The 19,757-nt window shown below is 41.6% G+C and overlaps 1 protein-coding gene across 2 annotated transcripts in view; it reads right to left on the bottom strand.

Moving 5' to 3' along the window:
• Positions 1 to 19,757, bottom strand: part of SYT1 (synaptotagmin 1) — a 523,899-nt gene that overhangs the window by 81,202 nt on the left and 422,940 nt on the right. For both annotated transcript variants that reach the window (XM_075932323.2, XM_075932321.2), the window contains exon 9: positions 1,224 to 1,341. In XM_075932323.2, the coding sequence (XP_075788438.1) occupies positions 1,224 to 1,341 (118 nt within the window). The remainder of the gene's footprint in view (positions 1 to 1,223; positions 1,342 to 19,757) is intronic.

Below are 19,757 nucleotides of genomic sequence, written 5' to 3'. Positions count from 1 at the left end.
CCTTATATTTGTCAAATGCAATATTTATTTCGAGCACATTCTTGGGTTCTGTATGAATATCTGACAACTCCATTTAGTCCTAACCAATTTGTAGAAATAAGCAAACACACACCTAGGGGAGTGTTTAATCCATTCTCTCCTAGGCAATTGAGATCACTCCCAATGGTATGATCTCTGGCCCCCCCTCCACTGTACTGCCATCACTTAAGATTTCTATTTCTAGAACTTGTCCTAGTTGCTATTAGAAACAACCCCAGTCCCATTGTGTTTGTATAAACTGAGGAGAGATTACAAATAGTCTCTTTTAAACATGAGGGGAACAAAGAAATCTTTTTGCAAGCTCTCTCCTTGTAAAAAATAACAGCACATATTTTGATTTCGGCTAATGTGAAATTCATCCATCAGCTCGATTCTGTATTTTAGACACAGTCATGAATGGAGAGTAGGTTGGAGCTCCACCACTCCCTAAGGATTTTGGAGATTTGGACTAATTTATAGTCCTGCTCCAAACTTCCCATGTGCGGGCTTCACCATCCCTCAGAATGGCATATGATCCTACCCAGAGTGTGCCAGCCTTACTATGAGCTTGTGCCAAGCAGGGGGTAGGGCCATGCTTTCCCAACCTCTTTGAGACACTGCACACCCAATGGAGCAAGGAAGAAACAACCTTTGTCCCCCCACAAGTACAAGGATTGCCCCCGCACATGGAAACAGGAGAGAGGGTGTCCCTCTCACCCTTGTGCAGAAGCCAGTTACAATCAAGCTCTTGCAATGCAGAAGCAGTCACCCCCCAGTATCTGAGTCACCAGCCAATTCAGTGACCTGTGGTAAGAACAGGTTTATACAGTGTCTGAAACATTGCAGAGAAATGTAGCTCATTCTCAAGGTTTGGTGGGAGATTAGAAAGACAATAGGAAGTATAATCAGATTTTTTTCCTCTTGAATAATCCATATTTATCTCCAGGCAACAGGAAAGGAAAAAATTACAAAGAGGTTGCAGTGTCATCTGACTGTTTAATTGTTTAGATCTTGTCTGAATGCTGGATGCAATGCATAATGCATTGGGTTGCTTTAAAGCTATGTTTGGTCTCTCATGCACACAGCTATCCACTGAGTACCAGTGACTGCACTTCAGAATATATACCAGACTCTTCACCTTCTCCAAGGAGAGGGATGCAGTGGAAAAGCAATGCCTTTATGCATGCAGACTTCCTTACACTCACCTGATAAGCCACCCACATCCATCTTCTTCAGATTCTTTGCCTCTAGAATGACGACAGTCAGCTTGCCAGCAGTAGGCACATAGCGAAGGGAAAAGCAGATATCTCCCAACTTCTCTTGCTACGAAAACAAACAAGGAAATGTGCTATATTTAATCAGTTTAAGTACTTTAAAAAAATCAAACCATGGACTTCTGAAAGCCCACAAAGTAGGTTAATTGGATTGCATTTCAAACAGGCATTTTAAAATAAAACGTGTAATATTACAGTCTGAGCAATTAGCTTCAAGTTGTTCAGTTTAATAGTGAGAAGCCTGAACCTGCTTCAGCAAGTGTGTTTGAAAGCCACTGGGCTGTGTCCTGTGAAGTGCTGAATGTGCGTTAGTTTATCTGGCTTCAGTGCGAGTAGCAAAAGTCAGCACTTCACAAGACCATGCCTTCAGAGTTTGAGCTGTAACATAAAGCAGCAGAGTTACAATTTTTGTTCCTCATCTTGTGTTTCTGCCACGTTTGGTTAATTAGCACACCCACAAATTACATGATTGTCAGAGAAACAGTCAACTGGGCTCATTCTCATCATGCTTTGCCATGTAAGCGGAAGCCATTATATGAAAAGACATTTCAAAAACATGACCTAGGAGGAAAAGTTGAGAATTTTGGCATGTTCAGTATAAAGGATAAAATGCTGATGGAGATGCATGATTACAGTCTTCATACATGTCAAAAGCTGTTATACTGAGACAATGATAATGTTCTCCTGGTACACCAACATCAGCAGCAGATGGCTAGAACAAAGGGGCCTAAGCCTCCCCTAATCTATACATTCAATGCACCAACTGCCATCACACCTCATACTCAACTTGAGGAGAAGCTCTGATATGCACCACAGGGCGCAATCACTGGCTCCTCCTTGCACCAAGAGCTAAGGGACCCAATAGGAAACTGGGACTTTGCCAGCTCTATGGGACAGAAAGGAACTGCTGCGGTCCAGACTGAACACAGAGCCATTTAAGCCAGCCATGTGTGACCAAACACAGTGACTGCCACTGGGGGGAATGAGGGCTTAGGCAGGCTTGTTCTTCAAATCCCCCGAATGAGAGTAGGGATCTGCAGATTCACTCTCCTACCTGGCCCTCCTATTTCCCTGTTCTGGGCCAACACAGAGCTGGACCCAGCCCCTTGAGAAAAGAAGCCACTGCTGCCAACACGAGTTCTCCCTGGTCTTTGTGGGGCAGGTTAGAGCAGTCCCTGTGACCTGGCCTCACTCTGCTAAGAATGTCACTATTGCCCTGGAAATGTCCCTTGATTTTTTGTGTTGTAAATATTTGTATCAAGCATGGAAAGGAACTGAGACCACCACATTGTTTCCTATAGGCCTCCATGCCACAATAATAGATGTTCTAAACATGCCATAGATTGATTTGGCAGGCCACTGAACTGGGCTCACTATGTCATTGGTCACTCATGGCTCCACCCTTAGAACCCTTCCCCTGTACTCTCATCCCCCATCATTTAGGGGCATTAGTGGTAGGAGTGCCTCCCAGCCAGGCAAGACTGTAGCACAGGCTCCTTGTCCTACCGGGATGGTAGCAGGGGCTTCACTCCCCTACAAAGCAGAAAGGGTCCCTTCCTCTCCTGCAGAAAGGAGGAAGTGGCAGCAGTGGGGGACCTCTGTAAGTGCAACGCAGGTTGGTGAATGGGAGGCAGGCTCACTTTCCACATACCCCTGTCCTCTCTGAGTAGCTTTGAAGTTTTTATCATCTCCTTATCCCAAACAAGATTTTCACTCTGTCTGTGCCCACGAAGGAAAGGACAAGAAGCGATCAGCTTAGTTTGAAGTCAGGGAGTTTTAGCTTGGCTATTAGGAAAAATCTGCTAGTGATAAGGGTAAACCAGAGGCACTGAGACAACTGACAAGGGAAAGTCAAGGGCAGGAGTCAGGACAGCAGAGGAGGGTGAGGGGCTGGGGGGCAGCAGGCACCAGGGGAGCTGATGGAGCAAGGGGAGGAGACATGGCAGCAGAGAGAAAAGGTAGAGGTTTATAAGATGTTTAATAATAACTTATTAGTAATTACTGTTCTTATTCTTATTAGGAATTTATGCCGTTAAAAACACTTTTGGTGGGAGAGGGTGGGAGAGGGTGGCGAGTCCCTTTTTTTGTCTGGCGAGTAGGGTTTTCCATAATTTGTCGAGCCGTGATCATTAGTGATCTACAACCCATCCTGGACAATGATCTTGGACAATGATCCCTCACTTTCACAGGCCTTGGGAGGCAGGCAGGCCAGTCCTCGCCCACAGACAACCCAACCTGAAGCATATTCTCACCAGCAACTATACATTGCACCATAATAACTCTAACTCAGGAACCAATCCATGCAACAAACCTCGGTGCCAACTCTGCCCACATATCTACACCAGCAATACCATCACAGGACCTAACCAGATCAGCCATACCGTCACTGGTTCATTGTCTTGCACATCTACTAACATAATATATGCCATCATGTGCCAACAATGCCCCTCTGCTTTATACATCGGCCAAACTGGACAGTCCCTACGTAAAAGAATAAATGGACACAAATCAGATATTAGGAATGGCAATATACAAAAACCTGTAGGGGAACACTTCAATCTCCCTGGACACACAATTACAGATCTAAAGGTAACCATCCTGCAGCAAAAAAACTTCAAGACCAGACTTCAAAGAGAAGCTACAGTTCATCTTCAAGTTTGATAAAATCAACTCAGGATTAAACAAAGACTGTGAATGGATAGCTAGCTACAAAAGCAGCTTCTCCTCTCTTGGTATTCACACCTCCAGATCAGCTACTAGAAGTGGGCCTCATCCTCCCTGATTGGATCCACCTCGTCATCTCTAGCCTGATTCTGGCCTGCATATTTATACCTGCCTCTGAAAATTTCCACTACATGCATCTGACGAAGTGGGTCTTTGCCCATGAAAGCTTATGCTCCAATACTTCAGTTAGTCTATTAGGGTGTGTCTAGACTACATGCCTCCATCGACGGAGGCATGTAGATTAGCCAGATCGGCAGAGGGAAATGAAGCCACGATTAAAATAATTGCGGCTTCATTTAAATTTAAATGGCTGCCCCGCTCTGCCGATCAGCTGTTTGTCGGCAGATCGGGGCAGTCTGGACGCGACGCGCCGACAAAGAAGCCTTTCTTGATCGGCACAGGTATGCCTCGTGAAACCAGGTTTACCTGTGCCGATCAAGAAAGGCTTCTTTGTCGGCGCGTCGCGTCCAGACTGCCCCAATCTGCCGACAAACAGCTGATCGGCAGAGCGGGGCAGCCATTTAAATTTAAATGAAGCCGCGATTATTTTAATCACGGCTTCATTTCCCTCTGCCGATCTGGCTAATCTACATGCCTCCGTCGATGGAGGCATGTAGTCTAGACATACCCTAAGGCGCCACAGGACTCCTCACCACTTTCTCTATATGGATGTTTGTAAGAACAGAAGCTTCAGGGGATAGCCAAGTTAGTCTGTGCGGCTGTGTCTACATTTCACCCCTTTCCAGAAAAGGGATGCTAATGAGACACTTCGGGAAAAGGCTTTATTTTCTGAAAGATCCCGTCTAGACTGGTGCTTTTCTCCGGCAAAGCCCCAAGCCGGAAAAATGCGGCAGCCATGTTCATGCAAATGCCGCAGGGGATATTTAAATCCCCCGCAGCATTTGCAATTCCGACTTGTCTCATTAGCATCCCTTTTCCGGAAAAGGGTGCCAATGTAGACACAGCCTCTTTGTATTTGGCTAGTAGAATTGGTTTGTGACCAGACAGCCACTTGAAGATCTTTTAAACAGTGATTAGGAAGATTAAAGTGTTCCCCAACAGATTTTCTGTATGTTCCCTTTATGTATATCTGACTTGTATCCATTGATTCTTTCCCATAGGAACTATCCAGTTTGTCCAATTTATAGCAGTGGGGCATTGCTGGCATTTGATGGCATAGATCAAATTACTGGATGTGCAGTCAAATGACCTTTTGATTTGGTAGCTTATGTTGTTGGCTCCAGTGATGAATTCACTTGTATAGATATGTGGGCAGAGTTGGCACTGCAGCTGGTTACAGGGCTAAGTTCCTGGATGCTTATAATGTGGTTGTATGGCATGGTTACCAGAAAGAATTAGTTTCAGGTTGGGGCGGGGGGGGGGGAAGGGGGTTGTCTGTAGGCGAGAACAGGTTAGACACATATGTGTCAGTGGTGGTACAGGTTCACTTGGTCCTGCCCCAGTGCATGGAACTTGGATTATATGATCTCTGAAAGTCCCTCCCAGCCCTACATTTCTATGATTGCAAAAGGGTTTTATCTCCTTCATATTTGCTACATAGGCTAGCATGGGCTCTAAGGAGGGTCACGTGTTGCCCTCTACACCTCTTGAGTGCCTGTAGGCACTTCATTTTCCCTTGAGCCTCACAATATATTAGTGAGGAACCTACAACCACAACCTGTGATGTTTTACTGTTTATATTCTCTAAAGTGATGGCCCTTCAGGGAAGTCTGAATTATTCTTAAAATTATGGGAACTTTGCCTTAAAAAAGACAAATAGTTATGAACTTTAAGATACAAAAGAGAGATATAAATGAACAACAACACTGCTCAGAAACGATCATGAGGGTGATTAGATTTGTTGTCTCCTCTCATGCACAGTGGTACCTCTGGGGAGTTATCTATGTTGCTTTAGTGAACAGACGAATCAGGTTACATTAAACATTTCAATTAGGCATTTCAGACATCACTGCTTCTCTTTCAAAAGATGGCACTCCTTTTGGCACACAATCGAATCCCACAGTTAATTTTGGAAGCCAAGAAAAGAACTATCTTTAAAGAAATCTTTCCATCCCACCAATGTATCTTTGCAATACAATACAAGTCTATTTATCTGACAGATTCTTTTGTTTTGTCCAAATTGGCCAATTTTAAAAGTGCAGCTGGTCCCCATATTGGAACACGGTGAGGGTATAGCAGCTGCCAGCTTTGAAGAAACTAAGTGGACAAATCAAAACCTCAGCTAAGAAAGAGAAGGAAAATCACTGATAATTGTTTTTAGACAGATCTATAAGTGTGCCTGGAATATTATGTAAAAGAGAGTGTTCATGTCCGAGGGTATGTCTACACTACAGAGTTTTGTCAGAAAAACAGGACAAATCAGAGTCTCAGCTAAGAAAGAGAAGGAAAATCACTGATAATTTTTTTAGACAGATCTATGTGTGCGCCTGGAATATTATGTAAAAGAGAATGTTCATGTCTGAGGGTATGTCTACACTACAGAGTTTTGTCTGACAAAATGTGAGGAATGTCCACACTGCAATTGCATTTTTTGCAAGAAAATAAAAAAAAAGTGGGTTTTTTTCCAGCATTGGTAATCCTCATTCTACAAGGAAGAAGCTTTTTTGCAAAAGAGCTTTTTCGCAAAAAAGTGTGTATGGACGGGGAAGAGGGAGTTCTTTTGGAGGAAGAGGAAAAAGGAAAAAGCACAGGTGACCCAGTGGCCATTCTGTCCATAGCAATCACAGATTACATGCAAGAGAGCATTCATTCAGTCTGGACGCTATCTTTCGAAAAAGCAGATCACTTTTTTAATGCACTTTTGCAGTGTGGATGCCTTCTTTCAGAAGAAGTTTTTTTCAGAAGATCTCTTCCAAAAAAACTTTTTCCAAAAGAATCCTGTAGTCTAGACGTAGCCCTTAGAGAACTTTAAAGCATCTTCAGTCACAAAGTTGCTGTTTCGCTCGGCAAGTCTGAGTACACTTTCTAATGACCACAGACTACTTCACGTCTGAAGGCAGACCTCTTCATAGAAAGCAATGGAGAATCCTGCATAAAAATCATTGGCAGGTAATGGCCTTTAGATAAATATTACACACAAATGACTCTGTTAAAAGAACATTTTTAAGGTTGCAATGTCAAACTTAAAAGTTAGGAAACTATTTCAGAGCAATTTTATTTCTGGAAATAGCAGTTATACATCTTACCTGCTTAGTGGCTTTTGAAAACCTCACAAGGTACCTATCTGTATCTTTGGGCACTCAGGGGAAAAATTCTGAAAGAGCTTAGATGGCTTAGGAGCATAAATCGCATTTTCAGAAGTGACTTTGGCACTTCAGAGTATAATTTCTATTGACTTTTCACTGGGATTTAGGCTCCCAAATATCTCAAGTGCTTTTTAAAAAATCCATAGCGAATAGAATATATTTTATATATTCACAATGCAGTTCTCATTAAACTTTTATATAAATACTACTGATAGGACAGTATCTCCTCTACACTATCATTTGGGTCAGCACTGAACCAGTTCCTGCTGTTGATTTGAACCCATAGACTTTCAACACAGACATACTAAAATGTTACACACCAATCCTACATTAAGAACCAGATGGCTTAACTTCAGCAGAGCTCCATTCAGGTGCAGGGCCATTCCACAGGGCCCTATCCAAGACCTGATACTCTTTAATTTATACACCATGAATATACAGAGTGAAGGAAATTCCCATATGCAGATGACATAGCCTTCATAGCCTTCATAGCAGATGACATAGCCTAGCTCTTCAGCATACAACCCTTCTTACCAGTCATAGGGTTGCAAAATACCGAACACCCCCCACCGGGGAAAAGTGCTGTTGAGGAAAAAAAAAGGGGGGGGGGGGACCAAACCATCATGGCCCCTTTCAGAGTGAGTGCAGAGTTAGAATAGGGATAGGAACAGGGGAGAGGTTAAGCACTAAGACCCAGGGTAGGCATTGCTTCCCCTTAGTCTTTAGGTTTTTTGCCAGCAGCCATTTTGTGTCTTATTCAAGACAGAACTTTTAACTTCCCTGAAGAACCAGGTAAGCGTGGGATCTGGGGGCGGATGGCTGGGGGTGCCAGGGCCTGGGTGCTAGGGTGCCAGGTGTCCGATATTTTTGCCTCCTGGCCAGGAAAAAAAATATCAGAAAATACTGGATATTTTAGGTATTTTCTGTTTGTTTTTTTTACCAGACAGGTGGTGAAAATACCGGACTGTCCAGGTCAATACCGGACACCTGGCAACCTTAACCATTCACTGCATCCTAACCCAAGATCTTAGCACAATGGTTGATTATTTCCAATTCTGGAAACTTAGGCCTAATCTGACTCCCCCTCCACAACCATGGTAACTGCTTTTTATATCTACTTATTTTAGAAATGTGCATTTGTCTGTCTGTTCATCTGTGAGTCTGTTCAAGAACTCCTCCTAAACAGTAAGAGTTTGCTATGCAGCTTTCTCTTATACTGACTTAAAGCAAAGTGAGGGTTTGGTTGTGCCAAGTAAATGGGAAGTGCCAGAAATGGGACTGTTTTCCATAACATAGAAAGGGAGGGGCACAGAGAGGAGGGATGAAATACTGAGAGTGGCCACTAGGGGCAGTGAGCCTTCAGGGGAGAGCTATACTGCAGATTGACCACTGGGGGCAGCTGAACCACCAAGAGAGTGACCAGCGGGGCTGTGGCTCACCATCTTGCATGCCACCAGACTGAGTAAGTAGCCCCCCTACTCCAAACCCTTTTTCCCTCCCACCCTTGGCTGCAGCACTGGAAGAGAGGAGAGAAAAGGAACCTGGTGGCTGGGAAGGCTGGGGGACATCAAAGGCACCAGGCAGCTGACGGGGCTGTGGGGAGACAGAAGACCCCTGGCACTGACTGTGGGAGGGACTGAGGCTTTCTTTAGGAGAGAAAGCCTCACTAAATGGAATCCTTCGCCTGGAGCCCCTCCTAGCCCAACTGTCACCTCCAGCCTCTTGCCCTACCTCCCCCTATCACCAAGGCCCTGCACCCCCCATATCACCAGCTTCCTGTTCCAAAGGACCCAGGGAATGCCAGGTAAGTCTTTTAGTGAACAATAAAACGGCTAACACCAAACTTGATGTGCGGTTCTGTGGTGAGAGTGTCAACCACAAGGCTAATCCAAAATAGTTTGGTGTTGTGTTGGACCAGAGTGTGAGTTGTTAATAGCACTTTGAGGCCACCTAGCCACAATAAAGTCAGTTCTTGTGCTGAACTTATTAGAAAATTGGCTGGAACTTGATGGCGCTCCAGTCCACGGACCTTTTGAATTGCAACAATGGCCTTGGTAGATTCTGCAGCTGAATATTATGCACCAGTATGGGCTCACCGCAGTCACACTAAACTCCTTGACATTGAATTTAATAACATTATGCACATAGTATCAGGGATGCTCAAAATGATGCTGAACAACTAGCTCCTGGTTTTATCACACATCCAGCCACCAGAGATTAGAAGAGCAGCTCACACATCTCACTTTCCTAACCACGTCATTGCAAACATGAGGATCCCGAGGCATGATGACCTACAGAACCTGCCAAAGACAAGATTTAATTCCCCTCTGTGGAACTGCATCCAGACCAGGGCCGATTTATCCATTAAGCACAGTAGGCACAGTGCCTAGGGCCCACGATATTTTTAGGGGCCCATGAAAATGTTTTAATATCTTTTAAAATCAAAAGAAAAAAAATGAACTTTTAGGGCCCACGAAAATCTATTAAATTTTGCCTAAAACAGAAAAAAAATGTTGAAGTATTTAAAGTTATATCAAAAATAATTTTTTATATTTTTTTTATGGAGGAAGGGGCCCATAAGAGTTTGATTTATTTCATATAGACTGGTGCAGACTTAACTGCATCAGGACATCTTACAGGAGATGTGGACAAACCTTCTTTACATGGAAAATGAGACACACTCGTATGCAACCATTGTCAGCAAGCACAAACGATGGAGCACATCCTGTGTAAGTGTCCCCTTCATTCTTTTGCAGGGGGCCTGAAGGATATGCACTAGCTCACTTCTGCCATAATGTGCTGGCTATCAAATGTAGATACAAATTTGTAGTTGTTGCTGCCTTCCCCCAAGCTATGTGGAAGAAGAAGAAGAGTGCAGAATCAGGGCTGTAAGTAGTTAGAATATCTTTGCACTATGCAGCCAGTATTCTTTAAATCCTTTTTTCATTTTCAATTATTATAAAATTAAGTGCAGAATCCAAGAGAGAGCTCCCCTTATGTCAAGGGATACCATTTTACCTCAGGTTAGGGGATTTCAATCCTTCATATCCACACAATTCTATAATGTGTTTAGTTTTTAAAAGTTACAGACTTACATATGTCAACACATTAAATTAGGCTTTTCAAGACATTTTCATGGGGTAGACCACATCTTAAAAGAAGACTGTCATGTCTTATCAGGACCTCCTCTCTTTTCATTCACAATCAAAGGATCTCTGTGGCAAGTACTACAACTGTTTACATGAAAAAGTAGTTGCTTTAGGAAAGCATTTAAGAAATAAGAAGGAGGAGCCAGTACCATTGTGAACAGCCATTTCACAGATCACTGACCAGCTTTATATGGTTCACAGTTTGGGAAATTGCACTAAAACATAGGCCTATCACAGTGAAAAATTTGGGAAAATAGCTTAGGTACGCCTTTAAACACTCATAGTCTGTGTCTACATTGGCACCCCTTTACGGAAAAAGTAGGAATAAGAAATCCTCCGGAAAAGGCTTTATTTTCCGGAGAATAACGTCTAGACTGGCGCTTTTCTCCGGCTTATCCCCAAGCCGGAAAAAAGCGGCAGCCATGTTAATGCAAATGCCGCGGGGGATATTTAAATCCCCCGCGGATTTGCCTATTCCAACGTGCTACATTAGCATCCCAATTCCGGAAGGGATGCCAGTGTAGACGTAGAGTATCATGTAGTGAACAATTTTTTGTTCAAATCTGGGCTAGTGAATTCCATAAATGCTCCTTGTACTTCAGAGAAATTGCCTCAGGGGTAAATTATTGCATCCAATTTTACATTTCTAATGTGTACTGTAATTTATCTGATAACTTTTTGAAATATTCAGCAGCGAAAATACTGAGAGTGGCAACACTGCAGAGAAGCAATAAAAACTATCAGTAGAGGTATGTCTTTTTGTGAGATAATTGCAAACCCCTACTGGGCTGCTGGGCACAGATGAGTGCCTCTGGTGGGGTAATTATTTCATGCAGGTATTTTTTTGTCATTTTGAATTTCTTTTTGCTTTATGTATAAATAATTTATTTTAATAAATTACTTTGATTCCTGGATGGAAACTTCCAGTGATAGTGTTAGAAACATCCAACTGTGAGGTGCACAGACTGTAGCCTGGTCTCTCAGAATGTCCAACTGCCAATCAGAAGTCTCCTTCCATTTAATCAGCTTGTTGTTTTCATTACTTTTAAAGAAGCCCCAACTGAGCATAACAGAAATGAATTCATGACTTTTAACAGAGAGCATAGGCACCATTTTTGCTCCTTTACAAAAGGCCATTTTAAGACCTATTGAGATAGAAGCTGTCTTGTAGAGAAGGCTCTGAGTGGCTCATGATTTTATGATGATTCTCCTCTTGATTCTTCACTTTGTCTGGGTAAAATAGTTTCCTAATGAGGTATTGAAAATAAATGCTGTATAAACAGATTGCGTTCATTCATGGTGTTTAATCTCTAGGAACAGAGCCCCTTCTAATATATAATATTCTTCATACTTTTTATAGATTGATACAAAAAAGTTGATGTTTGTGACATACTTAAAAAAAACCCAACAACCCCCCCCCCCAACAATACTGGGCCTTATCATCCTGTCCGCTGTGCAGTGTGCAGAGTTGAGAGGAGTAGATTTTCCCCAAAACTATCAGAAAAAGGAGCATTTAATGAGGCTGCAATATGGCTTTCGAAAGCCACGGTTGCAGTTCACTGGTGATACGTTTATATATTAGAATGGGAGGAGGGGGAGAGAAAAAGACTCCTTTGTGTACCACTATCTCCTGGCAACCAAACAACAGTTCTAGACAGAATGAATGATACTCTTGGTAGCATTCATAAGAACAGAACATAAAAATGCAATACTGGGTCAGACTAGAAGTCCATTTAGCTCAGTATCCTGACTTCTGACAGCGGTCAAAGCCAGGTACACAGAGGGAATGAACAGACCACTAATCATCAAGTGATCCATCCTCTGTCAGTAATTCCCAGCTTCTGGGAAACAGAGTCTAGGGACACCATCTATACCTATCCTGGTTATTAGCCATTGATTGACCTATCCTCCATGAACTTATCTAGTTCTGTTTTGAAATTGGTATAGTCTCGACCTTCACAAAATCATCTAGCAAGGAGTTCCACAGATTGACTCTGTATTACATGAAAAAATGATTCCTTTTTTCATGCCATTCAACATTTTCTAAAACTCTTTGGTAAAAGTGGGAATGGCACAGGGATGGATGAGGAGGGATAAACACATCTTTCAAATTAGTATGGAGACCCACAGAGGGACAGTTTCTCAATCACATCAAGTTCTGCCAGGTTGAGCTGCATGCTTCATGTTGCTGGAAATCCAAGCTCACTCCCTCTGCCCTCACATATTTGTTAATCTCTCTTTTTTTTGAGCAGGTGGTAGCTAGAAAACTTCACATCCTGAATCATCCAGACTTTTCAAAAAGGAATAATGGACCTTTGATAACAAAGATGTCTCTGTACCTCTCTTGCAAACTGAAATCTGAAAGATGTGCACTGTCTACTCATAATGGGAAAAATTCAGAATAGGATGTCACTCATAGCATGGAATCTTTTTGGATTTGTCAGCTTATGGAACACTTTGAGCCTTACTCAAGCAATGCTGTGTGTTAATTTTCTTTTCAAAATAAAGTCAATCACATGAATAGCAAATGTGCTGGCAAAGCTGCACTGAAAGACAAAAAGTCACCTGCAGGTAATTAGTATTCACATGACAGAACAGCAAATCTTCAAACGTGGCTTAATAGCAACATATATATATATATATATATATATATATACACACTTGCATCAGGCATATTCTCTCACCCTCATAATTCACACTGAATAGTATCTTGCTTTTGGGCTCATGAACTGCTCATGGGGAAAAGTACTATTCAGTGAGAATATTAGCACAGTTTCACCCAGCCTTTTCAAAAATGCTGATTATGGAAATACTTAGTTGCAGACTTTTGAAATGTAAATCATAGACCCTCTGACTATACAACTAGGCATTTTAACGACATAAACACCTGTCATGGATGGTCACTCTAGATAATACTTCATCCTGCCATGAGTACAGAGAACTGAACTGGATTACCTATTGAGGTCTCTTTGGGTAAGTCTAGACTACATGGCTCCGTTGACGGAACCATGTAGATGAGTTTACTAGACATAGAAAAATGAAGCAGCGATTTAAATCACTTCATTTACATCAAAATGGCTGCTGCGCTGTGCCAATCAGCTGTTTGGCGGCACAGCAGCATAATCTGGACGCGCCGCGGTCAACAAGGGAAGCCTTTGTCGACCGCTCCATTATGCCTCATGAAATGAGGTTACTGGAGCAGTCGACAAAGGCTTCCCTTGTCGACTGTGGCGTGTCCAGACTGCCCCGCTGTGCCACCAAACAGCTGTTCGGCACAGTGCGGTGGCCATTTTGATGTAAATGAAGTGACGATTATTTAAATCCCCCCTTCATTTTCCTATGTCTAGTAAACTCATCTACTTGGCTCCATCGACGGAGCCATGTAATCTAGACATATCCTTCCAGTCCTTTAATTCTATAATTCCATGAAATTATTAACCTGGCAAGCAGACCTACTCCTTTGCAGTGATAAGATTATTTTGCTTCCATGTTATCAAGAAAACATCTGCCTCAAGGTACCTATACAAGTGCTAAACAAAACCCAAGTTATTTAAACCAACCTTCAGAATTGCATAAACCACAGTTCCTGATTAAATATTTAAAATTATTGTTAAATATAAAAAATGTACACATAGCTCTCCTATTATGCACCTTCCTACTTACAGAACAGTCTTTGTTCACCAGAGCCCAAGTGATTAACCTCAAAGGTGAACTCAAATAGCAAAGGACAAAATATCTCCCTGCTCAATTTTACTGTCACTAGAGCTTAGATCCAATACATTAGTCATGTTCTCCTTTCAAACCTCCCATGCCTTGGTAGAACCTCAGTATGCAAAAATGAATTAAAATTACATTTGTTTTAAAAATTAAAGCATTTGGACATAAACTCAACAATAGAGGAAATTAGGAAGCACAATGAAGTGATAAACCTTGCGTTTTAAGAAGAGATGTGGAAAGTGTATGAGGGCAGAGAGATACAACAAGCCTATACTAAATGACAGGGAAGGTGATGACAAAATTCTGAGACAGGACAAAAAGCAGGAAGGTGCTAAATGAACAATAGAGAGGAGAGATGAATCAAAGAGTAAAATCATCAATCTGGTGTAAATTACATGCTGAGCAAATAGAGATCTGGGCATAGAAATATGACTGGGTATGCAATTAGGAGGCTCTGCTTTACCTTGCACAATCTAGTTCAGTGGTCTCCAATCTTTTTAAGCACTTTTTGAATTTAGGTGCAATCCAAGATCTACCTCAAATATAAATGCTTCCTTCCTGCCCTCCTTCCCACACCTTCTCCCAGGCCCACTCCTGCTCACTTCATCGTCCCTCTCTTGCCCATCCTCACTCTCTTTCATCAGGCTGGGGCAGAAGATTGGGGTGCAGGCTCTGGCCTTGGATTAAGGGATCTGGAGTGTGAGAAGGGCTCTGAGCTGCTCTTGGGGCAGACAGTTGGGATATAGGAGGGGGTTCTAGGTGGAGGTTCTGGGATGGTGTTTGGATGCAGGGGTGCTCAAGGCTAAGCCTAGAGCTTGTGTGCAGGAGGGGGTTCATGACTGGGGTAGGATTTGGGATATGGGCTCCAGCTGGGCACTGCTGGTGGCTCCTGGTTGGTGGTGCAGTGAGGCTAAGGCAGGCTCACCTCAGCCCTAGCTCTGGACCACTCCCTAAAGCAGCCAGCAGACTCCATCCCAAGTCCTGCTGTGCCCCTTCTCTTCTTTGTGGAGAAAGGATACAGAGTGGGAGGGGGGCATCCTGACATCAGCACCCTTCTCTCCCTGCCTTGCACAGAAATCAGGAGGCTCCCAGGAGGAGGGACAACTCTAATGCAAAGGGCAGGAGATGCACAGCAGTGGAGGGAAGGGGCAACTGAAGAGCTGGCACTTGATAGCCTCTTGGCCAAACCAGTCAGGATCACCTGTCAGAGGCTCCAAGATCTACCAGTAGATCCTGATCTACTGGTTGGTGACCACTGCTCTAGTTGGTTACTTTTTCAACTACAGTCTTACTCTTCTTATTCCTTTGGCATGTAAACTTTTCACACCTGTTAGATTCCCCATAGGTTAGCAAGAGAAGAGGGCGGGCAGGATTTTTCACAGAGATGGAAGACAGAAGGGTGGCAGCAAAACTATAGAAATTGGGCTGTTTATTTTTAAATCTGACTGCACTAATTTATATCACTGGCTACTATCACATGGTTTCCTGGCCTCTCTCTTGCCACAATAACAAAAGCAGTGAAAAGCATGTAGAAAAATAATGGATTCATATTTTGTTAAATTGCCTAATAATGTAATGCTCTCCAGTGTGTTGGCAAATCAGAACTCAAGGCAAGTTAAGCAACAACTTGGATCAATCATTTTGATCACAATATGTATGAGTCATCTTCTGTCAGCCTTCTCCTTTTAGCACTCTTCATTACTTTTAACTGTTTATAGAAAGCACTTTTACTGATGCTTTTTTTTTTCTAAAAAGCAGAAGAAATAGGAATAAACACTGTCATTACGAATTGAAAATAGCACTTCATGGTCATCAGTTTAAAAGCTATTACAATCAGCTGCCTCTTGTGGAATGAGAACAAGCTGTGGCTCAAGACACTTGAAATCAGAGATTAGTAGGAATCTGCACTTCCATTTAAAAACAGGGAGCCACGCTACCAAACATCTTGAGTTCCTAATTAAAGAGGGGAAAAGTAATTACTGAATAAATTAAAAAGGGGAAAATGAACTAAAACAAACACCCCAAAAGCACGGTAGAATGGTGTTGGGTAACTCTTTGCTTACCCCATAAATACTTGCAGCTGGCTGTTATGCTCTAATGATTGCATCTCATTCTGTTTTGTCACTTGGCTTCTCTCCTCAGCTCCTGCCTGATCATATTTCTAAATGTCACTCACGTTTATGCAGGCCAATGCACAAAACAAAATTAATTTAACTCAGAATGGCACATTAATATTATTACTTTTGACAGCATGGAAAACTTATTAACTATAGCATGTCACCAGGCTCTTCTCTGAGTGAATAGTCTAAGTACAACATTGAGAGGAAATGTAATACATTTGAAGGATTTTTTTTTTATTACCAGGCATTGTAAGAAGTCAAATAGCAATGCTTATCCATAATTATGGTAACGTGTCTATTGTAGCCACTCTAAAGATAATCTTTGTCCCATTGAGAAAGGAAAAGGGAGACCATGGTACAGAGTACTCACATGATTTAAAAACATCTCTCATATTAAGTATGTGCACATTAATGTTTAGTTAATGCAGTTCCTACCATCAAACGATTGTCTTGTATTCTGCAAGTGATTGGATCAGAGATTTTAGATGATACATGTACATTTTTTGATATGCAGTATAGTGTCAAAGGCTAGTAGCCATCAGAGGACTGTAATTAAAATTTTGGGATTCAAAAAGTTTAACAGTACATATGAGCAAAGCTTAATTTTGTCTGCTCAAACTAGCTCCTTGCTACAGTACATTATTTAACATGTAGCATAAATAGATTTCCTGATGCAATGACCCGTACCATGTTGATTAAGGACAAGAGCAAACAGATACATTAAACAATGCAGTGGCTGGAGATAAAGGGAAGGATGGATGGAGCCACAGTAACATAATTATCTATGATTGCTACTAAATTCTGCCAAATGTTCCAACGGCTCCAGCACCAGCCGTTCCTCCTACTGCGAAGATTCCAGAGAAAGACTATCAAGACATTTCAAAATCTATACATCCTCCAGCCTCAGTATGTCTTTAAACCACAATGCCATGGATGTGTGTGCTTCCAGCATAGCAGTCCTCCCTAGCTGCACACAAGAAAGCTCTGGTTTGATATTAAAGGTTTAAAAGAAGAGGAATTGCAACAAAAAAGATTTGGGAGCCTAGTGACTTAAGAAGTAACTTGCAGTAGAGGGAGAACACTGCTATGTAGATGTACCCAAAATGGCAAAGGAACCTAAAATGGTATCAATAGGAGAGAAAGAACATGAAAAAGAGCACCCAGAAAACCCTAGGAGCTAAGATGGTGGCACATTCTGAAAAGGACCAATGTTGCTGGGACTGAGAAAACAGGGAAGGGGGCTTGGCACTGCAAATGAAGAAACCATTATGAAATTAGTCACAGCTCTCACACAAATATTAGAACATTTTAAATCTTTATAAATATTGCACAAATTATACACATACTTCATTTAAGGTCTTATTTGTACCGTATGAAGATATTTGAACAACTCCCTCTCCTACATGACTCTTCAGGCATATCAAGATAACATAGATTTTCCCTCTCCTGAAGTTCCAGCTGAGCTGTCTATGGGAGATGGGGTCACAAGTCCATCTATGGAAGGGTGGGGTTTTTTTGGTATAATTTTATCTATAGTTTGTACCCTATCCCATACAGAATTTCTGGAAAGGTACACTTTAAAAAACTGATGCATAAAAATAATTCCACTTAATTCACAATTGCATTATTATTTGCTTTTCCTCAAAAAGTATTTTTCCATACATACTTTCTCTGTTTTGTTATAGATTTGTCCAGTCTAGGAAGATGGACAATTCTTCTGTTTGTGCATATTACCTAAGTACATTCATTTTTTTGCCTTTATGATTATATATTATCAAGGGGAAAATTCCTGACAAAAATGCATTAAGGCAATGGAACAGAATTGCAAGGAAAGTCATGGAACTAACCTCACATGGAACATATACAATTAGATTGCACAGAATACTAGCAAATGTAGAACAGAGAATAATCCTGTGGTGGCAAGAAACTTGACTGGATAATCCAATAGCTTATTTCTATCTCTGTCTTCCATGATTAATTTGCTACTTGAAAGTTCAAACCTTAGCCAGGATCTGGTGACATAAAAGCACATATATGACATATGTGTGTGTCTCTATAGCAATTGTATTAAATATTCACAGATAATGCTTGAATTTAAAAAATGTGTAAATCTCCCAATATAGAAATGGGATAAAAGCACTAGCTTTATTGCATATTTGGATAACACATGCAAATTGCTGAAGTTTCTTCAGTAGGGTTTTGAATCACATTGTAATATGCAAGTTAATATTTTTAAAATTAATATGAAAAGAACTTAAAGGAAATACATCTAAAATTTTAAAAAAATCATGGTTACTAAAGGGCATTTCCTTGTGTGGGAAAAATTACAGCTTTTATTTTGTATGGTACTCACCTTTAAAATGTATCTACTTTCTGTACAAAAGTGCAAACAAAAATTAGAGTAATCAAAATTGATTCAAATGTCCTTTCTTTCAGAGAAAACATCATCAGAAGAAATTAATGTACAGACTGACTGATTAATATAAAAGCCTAAATGAACAAAAAACATGCAGTATAATGTGAAACTACCTAATCTCTGGCTTGGATACTAATGGATGGGAGAAGTAAGTTCAGGACATTAGGGTACTCAGATGATAATGACTTGCTACCAGTTCAGAAAACTGAATGCCAGGCACAACAGAGATTCCTAAAGTAGATGTTTAAAAGTTGTTATAGAAGATAAGCAGAGGAAATACATAAATAATTGGGTATCAGACAATGCAGAAGTTTAGAAGACTATGACACATACTTTAGATTCTATCCACAACTGATCAGAGACCTAGTAGAACACATTTAGCCATCCATCCACCCCACTTAGAAGGTAGACTGGCATGTTCTCCACTAACTTTAGCTTCTATATGAACTGCACATTACACTAACTCTGCTTGAACGTACCTTGGGTATAGATTTCTGTGACAAGGTCTGTCTTGAAGAAAAAATGCAGTATCGTGGTCAGTCACAACAAATGAAAAAAAAAAGGCACTCAAGTCCACACCTGCTCTCAGGCATTTTTTCTATGTTTGTAAGTGCAGGCGTAATCCTTAAAATTAATCTTCAGGCCCACCTAGATCATCAAGTTTGACAGATGACAGAATGAGGAGCAATGGTCTCAAGTTGCAGTGGGGGAGATCTAGGTTGAATATTAGGAAAAACTCTTTCACTAGGAGGGTGGGGAAGCACTGGAATGGGTTACCTAGGGAGGTGGTGGAATCTCCATCTCTAGAGGTTTTTATGTCCCTGCTTGACAAAGCCCTGGCTAGGATGATTTAGTTGGGGTCGGTCCTGCTTTTAGCAGAGGGTTGGACTCCATGATCTGCTAAGGTCTCTTCCAACCCTATGATTCTATGTTTCTAAGTTACATCTCAGTCAATTCTTTCCCATCCAGATCCAAATAATCACTCAGAACTGAAAAGCAGAAAGAATACCACAATCTGGGTGCAGAAGGAGATCGGAGCTGCAAGTTACCTGCAGATGGATGACTGAAGGTCG

The sequence above is a fragment of the Pelodiscus sinensis genome, chromosome 1 (genome assembly GCF_052426305.1).
Source record: "Pelodiscus sinensis isolate ZL-2025 chromosome 1, ASM5242630v1, whole genome shotgun sequence".
Taxonomy (NCBI): domain Eukaryota; kingdom Metazoa; phylum Chordata; order Testudines; family Trionychidae; genus Pelodiscus; species Pelodiscus sinensis.
The sequence above is the reverse complement of the archived record's forward strand: the minus strand, read 5'-3'. Positions and strand labels throughout refer to the sequence as shown.